Source organism: Pipistrellus kuhlii, unplaced genomic scaffold (genome assembly GCF_014108245.1).
Source record: "Pipistrellus kuhlii isolate mPipKuh1 unplaced genomic scaffold, mPipKuh1.p scaffold_m20_p_21, whole genome shotgun sequence".
Lineage (NCBI taxonomy): Eukaryota > Metazoa > Chordata > Mammalia > Chiroptera > Vespertilionidae > Pipistrellus > Pipistrellus kuhlii.
The window spans coordinates 12,219,043-12,237,321 of NW_023425520.1; the positions used below are offsets into that span (position 1 = coordinate 12,219,043).

Genomic DNA, 18,279 nt, shown 5'->3' on the forward strand with positions numbered 1-18,279 from the left:
CCAAGACATTGAACCACCAATCAGTGCATGCCAAAGTGTCCTGGAACCCGCCCCTTTCTGTTCCTCCCTGGGTCCAACCCTCTCCTGTTCCTCCCCTTTAAAAGACCCCCAGACCAGCCCACGTGCTGCTGGTCCTCCATGTCCAGGTGGCAGTCCGGCTGGATCCATCTCCCCTCCCAAGTCCTTCAAATCTGATTTCTGTACTTTACTTTAAAATGTCTTGGTGGTCAGTTTCCTGTGCCTCAAACCTTACAGACTGCTTAAAGAACTGTCTTATCTGATGACTACGTGGCCATTGGCTTCTGAAATAAAGACTCCTCACAACGCCTCATGGCTTCTAAGACCTGGTATCCAAGAAGGTCCAGCCCTAGGCAGAGGGGCTGGAACCCAACAGTTCGTGCAGTGAGCAGGGTTCAAGAAGGGATCTCCCCTGACAATGGGCTAGTCCTTAGCAGAATTATTGGACTCGGAGCAGCAGTGCTCTGGCTGCTCTGACAGAATGCCTACTGGAACACGTGTTCATCGAATGCCCATAGTTGCATTTTTTAAAATTAAGGTGTTTTTTTTTTAATTTTGAGATATTTGTGGCGTCACATGCAGTTGTAAAAAATAAGAGAGAAATCACCTGTGCCCTTCCCCCTGTTTCTCACAATGGTGACAGCTTGGAAAACTACAGGCAATATCACAAATAGGAAATTGACACGGGCTCAACACGGGCGACAGGTTTTCCCTCGGGCAGGGACCCATCCCCACTGCCTGGCTCCTTTCTATAGTTTTGTCATTTTCGGGAGAAGAGAGATCCCCATCCGGTCAAGGTCCAACCAAACAGCCATCACCAGGCATCACGCGCGTCGCAGGGCGCCGGTTGCCCAATCAGGAGCGTGAGGAAATGACGTCATGTAATTGACGGAAGAGGCAGGGCATCCGTGGCCGCGCGCCCAATCAGGGTTCCGGAGAGACAGGGGGCGGAGCCTGGCAACCTTCGGCGGTGGGAGCGGCCCGCGGCGCGACTGAGGCCGCGGCGAGCCCGGCCCCGGCGTGCGGCTCAGCGGCCCGGCGGCGGCGGCTGGGCGGCCGCGGGAGGAGCGCCGCCTCTGCCCGGAGTCCCGCGTGGCCCCGGCGCGAATGCGGCTGCGGCCGGGCCTGCAGCGGGCGCGGGGGCGCCGGGCGGCCGCCATGGGGAACTGCTGCTGGGCGCGGTGCTTCGGGCGGCTCCGCCGGGAGGCGGGGCGGCTGCCGCGGGGCGGAGGGTAAGCGGGCTTCGCCGCCGCGGGGGCCGAGGCGGGCGCGGAGGCCTACGGGGCCCCGGGGAGGCGGGACCGGGCGTGGCCGCAGACGCCCTGCGGGAGGGGTTTCCGCGCCCGATTCGCCAGGTGACCGGCCCCGCCGGGAGCCGGAGGACCGGCCCGGGGCGCGGGCGGCCTGGCGCGGGGCTGGGTCTCCGCGTCGTCCGCCTCGTTGCCGACAGCGGTCGCGCACCCTTGTCCCGTGGTTTTGCGGGGTTTGGAGAGGAGTGACCGCTCCGGGAGTCCCATCCGCCAGGGACTGGAACTCCAAGGTCGTCCATTTGTGTGGCTTTGCTTTGGTAAGCTGCTGAGAAGGCGAGAGCAGAGCCCTTTGAAGTCAGCTTTGTTGTCGAATAAATGTGTCCCGGAACTCAGACTTGGAAATGTGGGCCCAGCCGCGTTGTGTAGGAAGCAGGTGCTGACGCTCTCTAGAAGAGATCACGAAGTTTTCGGCGTCTGTCCCATTAACCGACGTTATTAGGTAATAAGGTGGCGTAGCATGAGTCCTCGGAGGCCAAACGGTTTCTAAGTTGGGTCTTTGGACTCTGGATTCTGATGACATAAGCCCACGCCTCCCTCCGGTCCGTCCTGCATCATGTCCCCTCCTGTGTCCCTGAATGGAAACCCGGGACTTAAACCCGTGCTGCCCATTTAGGTTTGGGCGTTCCTGACTCCACAGCCGTGCTGTTGCAGAGGAAGGCGGCCAGTCACTGCGTTTACTTTCATGAGGTCTCGCCTAAGGACCACATGCGCAAAGTCTTCGGCTTGGGTCGCATTTTATTTGTGTTTTTGTTGCCGGGTGTTAAATTCTAACTGTAGTACCGGGATCTAATTAGGTAAGCAGGTATCAGGTACAGGGTGAGGCCAGGTAGGTGTACAGCTGTGAGACCTCAAACCTATTTATTCTTGTGGTATTATTGTTAACTAGAGGCCCAGTGCCTGAAATTTGTGCACAGGAGTAAGGGGGGGGGGGGTCCCCTCAGCCCGGCCTGCACCCTCTCCAATCTGGGGGGGGGGGGGGGGAGGGGGGAGGGGGGAGGGGGAAGCATCCAACTAAACTGCAGTATGCTGTCCCTCTCACAATCCAGGACTACTGGCTCTTAACCGTTCACCAGCCTGCCTGCCTAATGCCCCCAACTGCCCTCCCCTGCCAGCGTGATCTTGCCCCTAAATGCCTCTGCCTCGACCCGCACCACCATGGCTTTGTCCAGAAGGAAGTGGGACATCTAGAAGGTGTCCGGTTGACCTGGTTTAATTAGCATGTTACCCTTTTATTATATAGATTACTGCATTTTTCATAGGAACCACTGTTAACCTACGTTTGCCCCCCTCCCCTCCCTCCCCCCAAATTGGACATTGGACTGCGTTGGTGTCTGGGACTTTTGTACTCTCAAGTTGATTTTACAAACTGATTTCCTAGGGAATAGCAGTGACATTGCAGACTCTGCTCCCTGAGCCCGGGAGCTGACAGCGCAGGGAGCCCCGCCACCTGTGTCGCTGTCTGTGGATGTGTGTGCAAACTGAGCAGTTGGGTCTGCTTTCTGCTTGTGGACAGAACTCCTGTGACAGACTGCCCTGTTGTGGCCGTGGGCCTGGAAAGTCAGATGGTGCCCCCTGGCTGTAGCTCAGTTGGTGACAGAGAGCATCCTCCCGGCCAAGTTGTGGGTTTCATCCTGGTCGGGGCATATGCAAGAATCAACTGGTAAATGCATCAGTAGAACAGCACATGGATGCTTTACTCTCTGCTTAAAATCAGTCAATAAAAATACATGGTCACATGATGCTGGTATCGATCTGTTTCTTCAATCCATAAATGTAGGTTTGCTCAAGTTCCCTAACTTGAGTCTTCTAGTTAACATATTGTTTTACATCAGTTTTAATATTCTTTTAGCAACTTCTAGTAAGCATGCAGACAGGTTAGTTTAAATTTACCTCTCAATTTAAAAAATATATTTTATTGATTTTTACAGAGAGGAAGAGTGAGGGATAGAGTTAGAAACATCGATGAGAGAGATGTGCCCGCAACCAAGGTACATGCCCTTGACCAGAATTGAGCCTGGGACCTTTCAGTCGCAGGCCAACACTATCTACTGAGCTAAGATGGTTTTGGTTACCTCTCATTTTCATTACTATTTTTTTCTACCTGTTAGTTTTGGGTTTTTTTTCCAGTACTAGGTCTAGCTAGCTAACATATAAGGGCCAAAACTTAGAGGAGTAATAAAACTTGATGTGATTTATATTTGTCTAATAGCTCTCTATTCTGTAGATAGGTATTCAGTTGCCATTATCTCTCAGCGCATTATCTTGTACTTTGCCACTGGAGGATCTTAATGTATATGCTTGTTGACAGAATTAAGGAGTGCGGTTTCTTAAGTGTATCTTGGTCTTTTCACCTTCCCTTGCCTTTGGCACTTAATATTCCTTGAAGCATTCCTTTAACTCCTCAGAGGCATGATTGATGCCTCACCTCAGGCTGACTTTGCTGGCCCTTATTTGAACTTTCCTTCTCAGACCATGGTAGTTCTTAACTCGCCAGTGTCTGCCCTGTGACACTGCAATTCTCTAGTTATATTGCTCAATTTTTATTCACTTGGTATTTAAATACATAGCTGTCTCATTCAGTAACCCAGGGAAGTAAGAACTAGAAGGTTCATGTAGGTGCCAACATTCTAAAAGCCGAGGGTGGTCAAGGGTGTGATCAGAGCAGGGAGCCCGATCTTTTTACAACATCCTCTGTTTACAGCACATCCAAGAGGAACGTGGGGTACTCCTCACGGGGGCAGAACACTCTGACCTTCCTGTGACATGACACCCTATATATGGAAGGAATAAGAGAAAAGATGCTGCACACAGATTGCAGGGATAAGTAAAAAGGAAATAGACATTTAACGTCCTGTCTATTTCTCTCTAAGTCAGGCTCCTCTTGTAGGGCAATGGCTTTTTAAATCCATGTTTTCTGTCTTGGACATGTTTAGAAAGAAGATTTCTCTCTTCCTGGGCATAAAATAAGTTTCTGAACATCTGTTCTTCCTAAATTTGCCTTCATCAGAGAGGGGTTTGTTAAACAGTAAATATTACCACTTTATTATTACCTCCTATGTCAAGGCTACACCTACTTGGAAAACCTGTTGATGGGTCATCCCTTGAGATTTGAATGGTTAGACCGCCTTTCAATTATTGGATACTAATTGTAAAACGGTCTGTATATCATCCTCATTGTAATAATTTTTGCCAGGAATCTGATTGGTAACCTTTTCAATCTTTAGTTCAGACGAAAAGAGTCTTGGGAAGCCTTTGATTTTTAATAGATTTTGGAACAGTTTACTAAGGTTCTTCATCATCATTTGTTTATAACGTCAAACAGAAAGTAGAGGGAAAGACTTTCCTATTTTATTTTAACAGTATATAGGAGAATATGAAGAAAAGGAACAATACTAATGGGTGATTTGTGAGAAATTTTCAGTTATATTTTACTTAAGTCATTTTGGTGTAAAAGAGTATTTAGTACCTTCTATGCAAAGTAACATAGAACACAAAAGCCTGCATTTTTCAGCCTATTCTTGACAAGACTGATTTTATCCTTCATAAAACATGATCTTGACACCTGCCTGGATAATATGGAGGCACAAGTCACATTCGCATCACATTTGCAGATGTCTTTATAGCCACATCATTCCGAGTTTGAGAGGCTGCTTTCCTGCCTTTCTGACATCCTTCCCATGTGGGAGTCGTGTTCACATGTCGCAGTAGCAGAGCAGACACAAAAACTTACGTCTATTTCATTTAGAGATATCTCTCTGAACATAAGGGTAATGCATAAAGAAATGTCCATAGATGACTTTAGGCTGTTAAGAAAGATGGAAGATACACTTTTTTTTTTTTTTAAGATCTTTATTGTTGAGAGTATTACAGATGTCCCCCTTTTCCCCCTTCATCGCCCCCCCTCCTCCCAGTTCAAGCCTTCACCACCCTACTGTCTATGTCCTTAGGTAAGATCTTTGGTTAATCTCTTCCTGCCCCACTCCCAAGTTGTGCGATTCATCTGTCTGTTCCACACTTTCATGCCTTTGATTCTATTTTATTCAACAGCTTAGTTTGTTCATTAGATTTCTTGTTTGTTTATTTGGATTTTTAGATTCAATGGTTGATAAATATGTGTTCATTGCCATTTTTTTGTTCATACTTTTCCTCTTTCTTGTTCTTCCTCTTTGTAAATAATACCCTTCAACATTTCATGTAATGCTTTGGTGGTTATGAACTCCTTTAGCTTATTCTTGTTTATGAAGCTCTTTATCTAACCCTCAGTTCTAAATGAGAGCTTTTCTGGGTAGAGTAATCTTGGTTGTTGGTCCTTGCCATTCATCACTGAATATTTCTTGCCACTCCCTTCTGGCATGTAAAATTTCTATTGATAAATCAGCTGACAGTTATATGGGCACTTCCTTGTAGGTAGCTAACTGTTTTTCTCTTGCTGCTTCTGAGATTTTCCCTTTGTCTTTAACCTTTGTCATGTTAATTGTGATGTGTCTTGGTGTGGGCCTCTTTGGGTTCATTTTGTTTGGGGTTCTTCAAATAGGCTTTTAATATCTTGCTCTCCTCCTGGAACTCCTATAACATGATTGTTGGTACACTTGTCCCAGAGATTTCTTACACTATTTTCATGGTTTTGGATACTTTTTTCTTTTTGCTCTTCTGCTTGGGTGTTTATTGTTTTCTCATATTCCAAATTGTTGATTAGATTCTTGGTGTCCTCTATATTGTACAATCCATGTAAATTATTCTTTATATTAGTAAGTGTATGCTTAATTTCTGAGAGGTCCTTTTTTATGTCTTTGAAATTCTCACTAAGATCCTTGAAAGTCTCAGGAAGATCCTTGAGTAACACTATAACCATGGTTTTTGAACTCTGTATTCAGTAATATGTCCATTTCTTTTATTTTGATATTTGGCTGCTTTCCTGTATTTGTTCCCATGTTTTAGGTAGAGCTGCTGTTTCTCCTGGAATTGTAGAGTGGCCTTGTGTAATATGTGTCCTGTAGGGTCTGTGGCTCAGCCTCTCCAGTCACCAGAGCTGGGCACTCTAGGTGCCCCTGTTTGTGGGCTGTGTGCACAGTATTGTAGTTGAGCTTTGCTGTTGATGTCACTGGGAGGAGTTGACCTCCAGGCCAGTTGGCTGTGAAGACCAGCTACACTACTACAATGGGAAAGCTTCTGTGCAGGAGATACCCATGTGGAGCAGGATTCATTTCAGTGGAGCTTTAGTGCTCACTGAGTCTGCTCCTTAGTGTGTCCCTTGTGGATGTGTAGAGTTGTAATCTGTTATGGTCTGAAGCTATCCACTGGGTACAATGGCTCTAGGACCATTCAGCAGGAGCTACAGAGAGATCTGCAGATGGCTGCAACTTACATTGGTCTTGGAAGTGTCCTGGTGAGGCCCAACTGTGAAGTAAGGCAGGCTGGTACTAGTGCTGAGTCTTGGGTCTTTTATTGATTCTTAAGTTTAGGGCATGATGTCACCAGCTGCAGCTTTTTTAAGAGATTTTAGCAAAATCTGAACCCTGAGTTGGAACTGGCCGTTAAGATGAAAACACTGATGCAAACAGCTTGAGTAGGGCTGCAAATTGGGTGGGGTGGGATCTCAGGGAATCACCAGGGTAGAGCAAACAGTTTGAGCCAGGTTGACGGAGACTCAGATATGGCCCCTGCCAGTCAGCACTGTGACCTGGGAGGTCCCAGCACAGGAACAGTGACTGCTATGAGCACCTCTGTCTGGGAGAAATCTGCCCTCGAGTTCCTGCCTTGACGCTAGAAAATCCATTTTCTCCTCATAAGTCTGGGTCCTCCAAAGCCACTGGGTGTTGGGAGTTCCAAGTAAATCCATTTACTGATCCTTTAAATGGAACTGCCTGTGTCTCCAGCAGTCTCCATCTCACTCAGCACACTCCCCACTGGTTTTTACAGCCTGAAATTATGGGGACTTCTCTTCCCAACTCTGGAACCCTGGGCTAGGAGTACTGGGACTCTTGGTCCTCACAGATGACCTCCACAGAGACTATCTCCCTCCCAGTTATAAAAATGGCACATGTGGGTGTTAGGCCAGCCGTTCCTCCCCTCTGTCCCTCCTACCAATCTCAGTGTTGCTTCCTTTGTTACTTCTCTACTTGTACGCCTTCTATTCAGCCAGCTTTCAGGTGATTCTGAATGATGGTGGTTCTGTATTTTTGTTGTAATTTTGATGTGGCTAAGGGATGCGGTACATACCGTCATTTACCTATGCTGCCATCTTGGTTCTCTCCACTTGTATTTTTTTTAATCATTGTTTGTGCAGTGTGTTTGTTTCATCAGTTCAGCTCTCCTCATAATTAGTGTACTTGAATGTATATATGTACAGGGTTGCTTTCCTCACCCAGTAGGAGCCCTCGGGCAGAAGAGATAGTGACTGAAACTCTGCAGGTGACACCATCTGATAGTCAAAGGAGCAATAATTCTTAAAGTGAAGGACACAAGTGGCCAAGCAGGACTGCGCCTGACCAACAAGAAGACAGGAGTCATGACTGCAGGAGAAACCACAACTTCAGCGTAAATGATGAACACACGAAGCTCTCGCTGACCTTGGCTCCATCCTCACTCAGGTCAAGTGCAGGCAGCAGCCAGCAAGTCAGGAGGCGGCTGAGGCTGGAAAGGCAGCCGAGGGAGAATCAGAAAAGGTCACCAGGAGCCCAGATGGGCCACAGAGACCAAGGCGGAGATCAAGGTGGGAAGGTCAGACAGTGGAGAGGCTGATGGGAAAAGCTAGTTCGTTTTAATCTGGTGCTAGAGAAGGCCCGGGACCACGAGAAAGATGAACAAGTGGGTCTTAGAGCAAAGACATGTCCGGAACAGATGACACATTGATGCTGTCCTGCTTCGGACGCCATGTGAGGAGGCAGGGTCTTTGGAAAAGACAACGATGCTGGGGCAGAGGCAGCAGGAGAATAGGAGCCGAAACAGGAGGTGGAGGGACTCACGAAGGAGCCACAGGCTGATCCTCCAGGCTCAGCAGGACCGTGAAGGATGGACATTGGACGGCACCATTCCAGTGTCCCTGGGAGTCCAGCTCAGTGGCACATCGACAAGTGCAGGGAGAGAAGGGCGGGGGTTGGGGTGGATGGAGAGTGCTCTCCTGCATCAGTTTTGGCAGCTGTAACAGAAACCACATTAAGAGAAAGTCATAATCTCCTTGTCCCTCGCTTAGGAAAGGACTTGAGTGGTTTGTCCTGTACTTATACTAAGTGGTTTTACTTTGTGGTTGTGTCTGGGGGGCAGATACAACAAACATGTTTGTTTTACTAATAGCAGAAGAGAATGGTTCCTTTTTTAAAATGTCAACTTCATTGAGTGATAATTGAGAAAATTGTAAGATATTTAGAGTGGAGAACCACAATGGTATACACCTGTACTTGCTGCCTCTCACAACCACATCAAAACTACAACTAAAAGACAAAACAACTATAATCCAGAACTGCAGGAAAGCTGGCTGACTGGAAGTTCTATAACTAGAAGGAAAGAAAAAAGCACATTGAGACTGGTAGGAGGTGCAGAGGCACGCATGGAACTACCTGGCAACCAGTGCACTGTTGTTGTTTTTCAATCAGGAGGGAGATACAAGATCCTGATTGATCTGAACTCTAGTTCCAGGCAAGACTCTAGGAACCCAGACTTCTCTGGGGAGAAACTGGACTGTCTGGCATCGGCCAGAGCTCCAGGGCAGCTCTCTCAGAGGTGCTCGCAGTGGTCACTGTGTCTGTGTTCCTGCATGGGGACACAGGACATGGAGATGCGGGGGCCTCTCTGGTGCAGGGCTGACTGGCAGCCATTGCTGTTTGCTCTGCTTTGGTGATTCCCTGAGACGCCACCCCACCAAATTTACAACCCCACCCAAGCTGTGCACAGCAGCTTTTGCATATGAACGGCCTGGCCTTTCTCAGCTGTCAAACTGTAGCTGGGTCAGAGAGCCCCAAAGTTTCCAAAAGAAGGCCCAAGGCCTGGCAGCAGCAGCCTTTCTTGTTTTACAGCTGGGCCTCATCTGGGCACTTTTAAACCCCATACAAAGAGGAGGAATCTGCAGATCTCTCTGTAGCTCCTGCTGGGTGGCCTCAGGTGGTGGATTACTTTGCACCTCCTTGTAGATCCAAGAGCCACTGTACCCAATGGTCAGTGTGGTACAGATTATAACTCTTCAGATCCATAAGCAACACACTCAAGGGGCAGACTCAGTGAGCACCAAAGCCCTACTGAAGCAAGTCCTACCCTATAAGGGTGTCTCCTGCACAGCATTTCTTCCATTGTAGACACAGCTGAAAGCAGCAAGAGAAAAACTGTTACCTATAAGGGAGTACCCATAGGATCATCAGCTGATTTCTCAACAGAAACTATGCAGGCCAGACAGGAATGGCAAGAAATATTCAAAGTGATGAATAACAAGAACCTACAACCAAAATTACTCTAAACAACAAAGCTGTCACTCAGAATTGAATGTCAAAGAGCTTCACAGATAAGAAAAAGCTAAAAGAGTTCATCGCCACCAAACCAATATTATATGAAATGCTGAAAGGTATTCTTTAAGAAGAGGACGACGAAGAAAAATGTAAAGATAAAAGTTATGAACAACAAAGTGAAAACAAATACATATCAACAAGTGAATCTAAAAATCAAATGAATAAAAAATCTGATGAACAGAGTAAACTGATGAATATAATAGAATCAGGGGCATAGAAAGGTAGTGGACTGACAGTTCTCAGGGGGAAAAGGATGAGGGGGTGCGGGAAGAGACTGGACAAAAATCTTACACCTATGGACGAGAATAGTTGGGGGTGAGGGCATGGGGTTGGAAGGTGAAGTGGGAACCAGGTGGAGGGGAACTTTGGGGAAAAAACATATGCAATCTGACAATCTGTGATAACCTCAAGATTAAAAAATATATATTTAAAGTATACATCATGGTGATTTGATATATGTATATACTGTGAATAGAACGGTTAAAATTAAAGTCATTATTTGGCCCTAGTTGGAAAAATTAACTCGTAACTATCTAGACTATATTTATAGGTAAACTTGGTAGTTCGTTTTTATAAATATAAGATACTATATGTTAAAGAATTTAAAGTTGCTCTAGAGAAAATGTTTTTACCCCATCATATTAATTCAGTTTTAGGATTAAATTTGATTTTAAAGTTGTTTTTCTGTCTTTCTTCCCAGATCCAAATATTTTAGAACATGCTCAAGAGGTGAGCATTTAACAATAGAGGTAAGTAGAGTGAGTAATTTGATTGGATATAGTGCTTTCAGGAGGGTGTTTTTTTTTTAATTAAGGAGGAAAGATCAGGACTGTATATTTAAGTGTTATTGATGCTGGTGAAGAGGAAATAATTGCTTGGGAGGAGGGGTGTGCAAGGAAATGTGGACAACAGATTCATTTCTACTAAAAAACTAGTTCCTTTTCCACTTCATGGCACAAGGCCAGGTGCCCTCTTGTCAGTAAGGCAGTGGCTGCCAGGAGGTGCAGGCCTGCCCCGTGCAGAGGGCCCTGGAATTAGAGCACGTTCAGCAACTCCACCGTAGAATCCCTGAGTCACTTTGTCTTTGTGTGTAAAACATAATAATAGTGGGATCTACCGTGGTCTCTGCCCTCCTGTATACCAGCTACTCCACCGCGGAGTTGAATTCCATTGCTCGTAACCCTTAGTACTATCATAGTAAACATGTGGCAGTCATCCCATTTTATGGTTGGGAATTGGAGGCTTAGGCAGGTGAAGACAGTGGGCTCGCACACACAGCCTATAAGTGGCAGAATTTAAATTCCAGTCCTAACTGCTTGGCTCCAAAGCTTTGAGCACTGTACTTGACTTTTTTCTAGTCCTGAATTTTCTGAACCTTTCATGGTTTTCTTTTGTATTATTATTATTATTATTATTATTAATGTATTTTTATGGATTTCAGAGAGGAAGGTAGAGGGAGAGAGAGAAAGAAGCATCGTGATGAGACAGAATCAGTGATGGTCTCCTCCTGCACACCCACATTGGGGATCGAGCCCACAAGCTAGGCATGTGCCCTGACTGGGAATCTTAACTGTGACCCTCTGGTTCATAAGTTGATATTTAACCACTGAGCCACGCTAGCCAGGAAAAGCTTTATTCTTTCAAGTGATTATCAATTATTTATACTTAAAATACAATTATTTTTACAGTAATGACTTTCATTAGGTAACTTGACGTGGCCATATCTATCTCTAGAAAGAGTATTGGGAGCTGTGACTCCCATCTAGTAAATCTTCAGCAAATACTTATATGAATAAATAGATGAGTAAATATAAACATTATAAAATAAATTCTTGTTTGGGTATCTTTTCAGTCCCTATTTTTTGAATAATTTTCCTTCTAATAACATTGAGTTCATCTGAACTCAAGTGGAAATTCTAGCTGTGTGGGTTTAAAACATCTGTATGAAATGTTCAATTCAGATGAAAGTTTTGCTTATCTGTTTCTCTATGTAAAAACTTGCTGTGAGTCTCCTTTTTGTTTTTATGTAAATTCATAAATGAAAAAGATAGCTTATCTTGGCTGTCTTGTAGGACTGTTAAATATATATCAAATGAACTGATGTATAAAAAGATATTTACTTTTTAGGTGAAAATGTGACATCATTATTTGTGGGATATGTACCTTAGACAGATATCTCTCCTAACATTGCTTTTTTGTTCTTTCAGTTTGAGAATCTAGTAGAAAGTGATGAAGTAAGTATTTCCATAATAATGCAAAGTCCGTATCAATCTCATTGGTCATCTAATTAGTTCTAACAATTCAGGGTTTTTTCCTCATTTTAATGTAAGTTTTCAAAATATGTTTTTATTGATTTTAGAGAGAGGAAGGGAAGGCCAGAGAGGAACATGATGAGAGAAAAACATTAATTAGCTATCTTCTGAACGTCCCCTACTGGGGATCAAATCCACAACCTGGGCATGTGCCTTGACTGGGAATCAAACCAGTGACCTCTTTGTTCAACAATTGAGCCACACCAGTCGGGCAATTAATTCATTTTTATTTTTTATTTATTGTTTTAATATATTTTATTGATTTTTTTACAGAGAGGAAGTGAGAGGGATAGAGAGTTAGAAACATCGATGAGAGACATCAATCAGCTGCCTCTTGCACACCCCCTACTGGGGATGTGTCCGCAACCAAGGTACATGCCTTTGACAGGAATCGAACCTGGGACCTTTCAGTCCACAGGCCAATGCTCTATCCACTGAGGTTTCAGCTCATTTTTAAATAGTATTTACATTATTTACTTTTAAATTAGGATTTTTTTTTTATTTTTACTGTTCTTTATTTTTGTCTTTCACTAATTTATATTAGCAAATAATTCAGAATTTTCTACTATAGAACATGTGTAATGCTATATATAATTTAATTTTTATATAGTTATGCATATTATTATATCAGCTATGTAACACAGGTTTTAAAAGCATTCTTTAGAACTCAAGGAACTTTAAAAAGAGATATTTCCAGCCTCTTGCTATAAGGTAAATTCCTCACAATCCAGAGTAGACTTATTCTTTAACCATTGTTCTCATGAATTTCTGAGGGTGGAATTTATACATGTTCATTCTACAATCAGTTTCTGACTTTTGCTGTTATCTTTTCTTTCAGTTACTTTTGGTTGATTTTTTGCTTTTTATCTCATCTAAAACTCGTCACTTTTAAGGTGCAGTCCAAGTACAGAAACATTATCCTATTTTTTTTTAAGTACATTGCAGGGCTAGTGAAGCGGGGTGTCTGTCGGTGTGCTGGGGCAGTGAGAAGAGTTTAATTTACTGATGTTCATCCTCCCGAAGTGAATTGCGTGAGTTTGTGCCCATTACTTGCCCTCCCGCGGCCCCCACCCCACGCCTCTGAAATGAGTGAGGCTAGAAGAGCCTGCAGGCTCTGACCTGCTGTCCATTTTGTTTTCTAAGAAAAGAGGAAAATGTGTCGAACCACATTCAAGTCATTTCTCAGCCCAGCCTTTCCCAGCATGTGTGGAGGCCAGTCTCGGAGTGCATACTGGCTGTTGAGGGTCCTGAGGAGAGCTGTTGTGAAAGAGATCACTGAAGTCTGTTCACCTCGGCATTTCCCAGAGCAATCTGGTCTAAGTCCTTTATAAATAGCATACATACTAGTCACAGGACAGAACACATTTAGGAAGCTCTTCCCTTCTGCTTTCCCAGTAAAATCTCCCCCTGATGTTTGAATGTTTCATAGAACCTAGTTTCTTTTCCTTGTCATACGTCACTTTCATCTCCATGTTTGTTTGTTTGTTTTTATTAACACAGTGAAAGCCAACATCTAACCTGATATTTTTAAAGTTCTGACAAATGTTAAATGTACGAGTTCCTTCAACCTTCAGTATAGTTAAATATAGTTTTAAAATCAGCATCATACTGATTTTAAAATGTTTCTAAGAGAGAAGGGAGATATCTGTTGTTCACTTCTTGATGCATCCGTTGGGTGATTCTCCTTTGTGCCCTGATCAGGGATTGAGCCTGCAGCTTTGGCAGGTCAGGACCCAATGACAACAGCCCCTGAGCTGCCGGCAGGGCTGCACTGCACTTCAAAGGCATCTGTGGTCCCGTTTGTGCTAAAGTGCTTGTGTTTGGCTGCTTTTGTTTTTGCTAACAGCCTTTTCTCGCATCATAGTTTATGTTGGGTTTGGTTGAACTGTTTTGCAGTGCTATTTCCTAAATTTGTTTGGAACATGTAGAATTTTTCTGCTCTTCCTTAGCCATATATTGTAACTATCAGATGTGAATAGTTTAACTATAATATGTAAGACGGACACATGAGCCCAAATCAGTTTTGAAATCAGTTGGGGTTTCCTTTGGAGGGGAAAAAAAAAGCTATAGCTAATTTCAGATCCTGTGGAAGAAAATGAAGACAGTGGATTCTCATTTGTGAGAATGAACTGAACCTGCAGGAACCAGAACATTCCTCCTCGGGGATATAACAGAATTAGGTGCCAAGGGTTCTCCCACAGTTTCATCTGTTAATCAGTGTGTAACCTTGTTTTATGTCTCTGCATGACACCTTATTTTAATACCACGGGCCCGGTGTACGAAATTCGTGCACAGGGGTGTTGGGGTAGGGAAGTGTCCCTCAGCCCAACCTGCACCCTCTCCAATCTGGGACCCCTCGAGGGATGTCCAACAGGATGGGGCCTAAACGTGTAATTGGACATCCCTCTCACAATCCAGGACTGCTGGCTCCCAACTGCTTGCCTGCCTACCTGATTGCCCCTAACCGCTTCTGCCTACCAGCCTGATCACCCCCGTAAACACTTCCCTGCCAGCCTGATTGATGCCTAACTGTTCCCCTGCAAGCCTGTTTGTCCCTAACTGCCCTCCCCTGGGGGCCTGGTCACCCCTAACTGCCCTTCTCTGCAGGCCTGGTCACCCCTAACTGCTTTCCCCTGCAGGCCTGGGGCCCCCCCTCCCCAACTGCCCTTCCCTGCAGGCCTGGTCACCCCCAACTTCCTTCCTCTGCCGGACTGGTCACCCCTAACTGCCCTCCCCTACAGGCTTGATTACCACCAACTATCCTCCCTTGCAGGCCTGATCCCTCCCAACTACCCTCCTCTGCTGGCTATCTTGTGTCCACATGGGGGCAGCCATCTTGTGTGTTGGAGTGATGGTCAATTTGCATATTACTCTTTTATTCAGATATGATCTCTGAACATATAATAATCTGGCCACTCAGTGTATATACCTATATAATGTGTGTGTGTATTAATATTTATTAGAGGCCCGGTGCATGAATTTGTGCATGGGTGGGGTGAACACTGTGGCATGTAATAGCTGTAAAAGGAACACAGCTGAGAGAGAGCTGAAAACAGAGGGCGAACCCTGTGTACCCTGTCCTCCCCTCCTCCCTTTATGTGCATGCGGGCGCCCGTGGTGGTTGCTTTGCATGAGCCTGGGAGTCCTGTAGATAGAGGTGAGCTGGTTGAGAGGCTTCTGATGATTTGACCTGGGAGGTGAGCTTACACCCAGGGTCCGTGAGGGATGAAGGCATGGAGAGCATGTCTGGTCCGAGTCATGGGTGTAGCGTAAATATTTGTTAGAAAATTTTTAAGAAATGTCCAGTAATTTATTGTTATATAATTAAGCGAGGTTATTAAACTGAATTTTTGCCTTTGCAAAATAGTAAAATTTTAAAGCTCTTAAATAACCAAACTTGTTCACCATGATGATAAAAAAAAAAAGGTAAGTGGAATATTTTGGTTAAGTAAAGTTTTTATTGGCTTGTCTGAAATAGAATTAAGCTGATGAAGCATTTTGATTGTCTGATTCCTTTTCTGTACAGGGGGAAAGCCCAGGAAGCAGGCGCAGGTAAGGCGGGTTTTCCTCAGGAACTTGGGTTTGTGCTGCAGCAGCTCTGAGGGCCGGGCTGTCATCTGTGTGCTCTGAACTGCTTCCCACAGACCTGGCTCTTCTCCTGCCAGATTCAGGCAAATAACGCCCATCGCGAAGGATGGCTGTGGACATGAATGTAATGCACATAAGTGCTAGGTGCTTTCTTATTGAACCTAAGTTGTTTTATGCTTGTTTTTTAAAAACCATTTATATTTTCTCTAATTTTTTAAACTTTATCCTTTTATTTATGATGTTCTAAAGCTTCTCTTACTAATTACAGTTTTAAAAATCTAATTTACTTAAAATTACTTGAGCTAGTACTTGAAAAGAGCCATTTATCTTTAACTTGAATTCAAGAGTTCCTAACATCAAGAGAACATTTAAATGCGTTTCATATTTGAATGTGTATTTCTTTACCTTGTGCCGTTTAGCGAACGCTTATTAAGCACTGTCCTATGGCCGGCCACTGTGCTAGGCACCAGATTAAAGAGTCCGTTCAGTATGGGGCAGGAAGGGCTGTCGAGCATTCAAGGAGGCCTGGAGGAAAGGCGCTTTGTCCCCATGGGGAAGGGAGGCGAGTTCGGGATTCTCTGAGGAGGCACATCTGGCTCATCCTTGAAGGGTGACCGGCGGCTGTCCGCAGGGGGAGCCTTCCAGGAGAGAAGCTGAAGGGCAGTCATGAGCATTGACTGAGAAGAGGCTCGAGGCAACCTGGTGGAGATGGGAGGGTTCTCCTGGTGTTGGCAGCTACAGAGTGTACTGTTGTCCCAACTTAAACCACTGAACACGGAACATTTGTATTTTGTTTCCTATAAGTTAGACCTCCAAACAAACAAGCACACGCACATGCCCTGGCAGAGGAAAAGAAGTGAGGGACGTCACCTGTTGGCTGGCTGAGACCGCGATCGGTCTTGGCATTGGCATCACCTGCCAGAGTGGGGGCCGAGGAGGGTGGGCTGAGGAGTCTGGGGGAGGCAGGGCACCAGCACGTGCTGGAGCCGAGGGAGCAGGTGTTCCCGCCGCCGCAGTCCCCTTTGCTGGCGTGACTGGAGATGGAGCTGGGAGACCAGGGACTGGTGGGAAATGGCAGGGAGCAGCCTGCGGGCTCAGGTCCCAGTTCGGCCGCAGCCTGTGGTTCCACCTGTCCCTTCCGCCGTGCGATGGCTGGGTCTGCGGTGGAGGGCTGCTGTGAGGTGAACACAGTTCATGTGGGTAGAGCACCTGCCACGTGCTGAGCGCTGCTGCTGCCTGACTGCATTTCCCGCGGGATTGGGGCTGGTGGGGGGGGGGGGGGTGTTCCCGCGGGATTGAGGCTGAAGGGGAGGGGGGTGTGATACGATGGGTCTAGGCGAGAGGAAGGGTTTGCCTTCTTTCCTCCCTCCGGCAGTGGCAGAGGTGGAAGCTGGCGGCAGGCTGAGGTGATGGGCCGCGGGGGAGCTGTCGGGTTCTGGGCGGCCTTGGTGTGGGTCAGGAGTGAGGGCAGCGTGGCCTGGGCCAGGCCGGGTGCTGCAGCGGGAGGAAGAGGGCAAGACATGGGGGGAGCGGCGGCGCCGCCCTGTTTCCCAGCCGCGTGAGGCCGAGTGCGGAGAGGAAGGCGCTGGGGTGAGGAGCAGGGAGTGTGGATGCCCATGGCCAGCGTGGAGGGGAGGCAGGCGGCCGGTGTGAGGGTCGCCGGCCGAGCTCGGGCATGCCGGGCCTTCTGTGTAGCTCAGCCTCCGTGTGTGAGGGGGTGGGGGCGGGGGGCGGCGTGCGTGCAGGCGGGGAGTGTGGGGAGAAAGCGCCTCGGCCCCACGTGGGCACGCGCTGGCCGGGAGTGGCCTTGCCGGCACCCGATCAGCCGGCAGCGAGGGGTGCTGTGAAGCACAGTGAGGGGGGCTTGGGTGCAGCGGAGCCAGGGGAAGGCCATGGAGGTCACATTTCTTCCCAAAGCACTCGGATAATGTGCCATCTTCCTCAGCTTCCACCACACGTGGCGTGTGTTAGGACGTGTGCTCTTTAACACAGGTTACAACATCAAATTGCGTTAATACACTTTGATAGTAAATTTCAGAATTTCCATTTTTAAGCGTTTTATTTGGACTCAGAGTCATCAGAAGTTTTGTTTCTTTTTCTCCCTCATTTTTCTGTGTAGGCCTCTGACTGAGGAAGAAATCATTGACCTGAGAGAGAGGCATTATGATTCTATTGCTGAGAAACAGAAAGATCTTGATAGGAAAATTCAAAAGGAGGTTAGTAGTCTTATATTGCTTTTATGTATGTTACTATAAAGGGTCTTTTAATAGGGGAAAGTTGTCATTGACTAATATATTGGACCTATATTTAGATATATACACGTGAAATTATTTAAAAGTTAAAAATTATTTCAGCCTATTATAATTTATTTCAGTTTGATTTAATTTATCAGCAACCATATACAGCCAAAAAGGAAGAGAATACATGCACCTAAAGATAATATCCTAATTTATAAGTAGGGTCTCCGGCAGGACAGACACATGCACCTGTGTGTTTAAAACGAACTTTTAAATTTTACTGCTTCACAGTAAGTGTGGTTTCTGAAAAGTCTTTTTG

At 45.9% G+C, this 18,279-nt stretch overlaps 1 protein-coding gene and 1 non-coding gene across 7 annotated transcripts in view; both read left to right on the forward strand.

Annotated features, from left to right (window-relative positions):
• Positions 1 to 995: 995 nt before the first annotated feature.
• Positions 996 to 18,279, forward strand: part of AP1AR (adaptor related protein complex 1 associated regulatory protein) — a 31,098-nt gene continuing 13,814 nt past the window's right edge. For 2 of the 6 annotated variants that reach the window (XM_036450567.2, XM_036450570.2), the window contains exons 1-5: positions 999 to 1,250; positions 10,524 to 10,572; positions 12,031 to 12,057; positions 15,662 to 15,687; positions 17,843 to 17,939. In XM_036450567.2, the coding sequence (XP_036306460.1) occupies positions 1,126 to 1,250; positions 10,524 to 10,572; positions 12,031 to 12,057; positions 15,662 to 15,687; positions 17,843 to 17,939 (324 nt within the window). In that variant the 5' untranslated portion in view covers positions 999 to 1,125. Of the gene's footprint in view, positions 1,251 to 10,523; positions 10,573 to 12,030; positions 12,058 to 15,661; positions 15,688 to 17,842; positions 17,940 to 18,279 lie in introns of all 6 variants that reach the window. The other 4 variants (XM_036450569.2, XM_036450568.2, XM_045586017.1 and 1 more) reach the window with 4 other exon arrangements.
• On the forward strand, positions 3,976 to 4,107 carry LOC118726210. Its single transcript, XR_004990239.1, has one exon. It is a non-coding gene; the product is annotated as a small nucleolar RNA SNORA11 (small nucleolar RNA).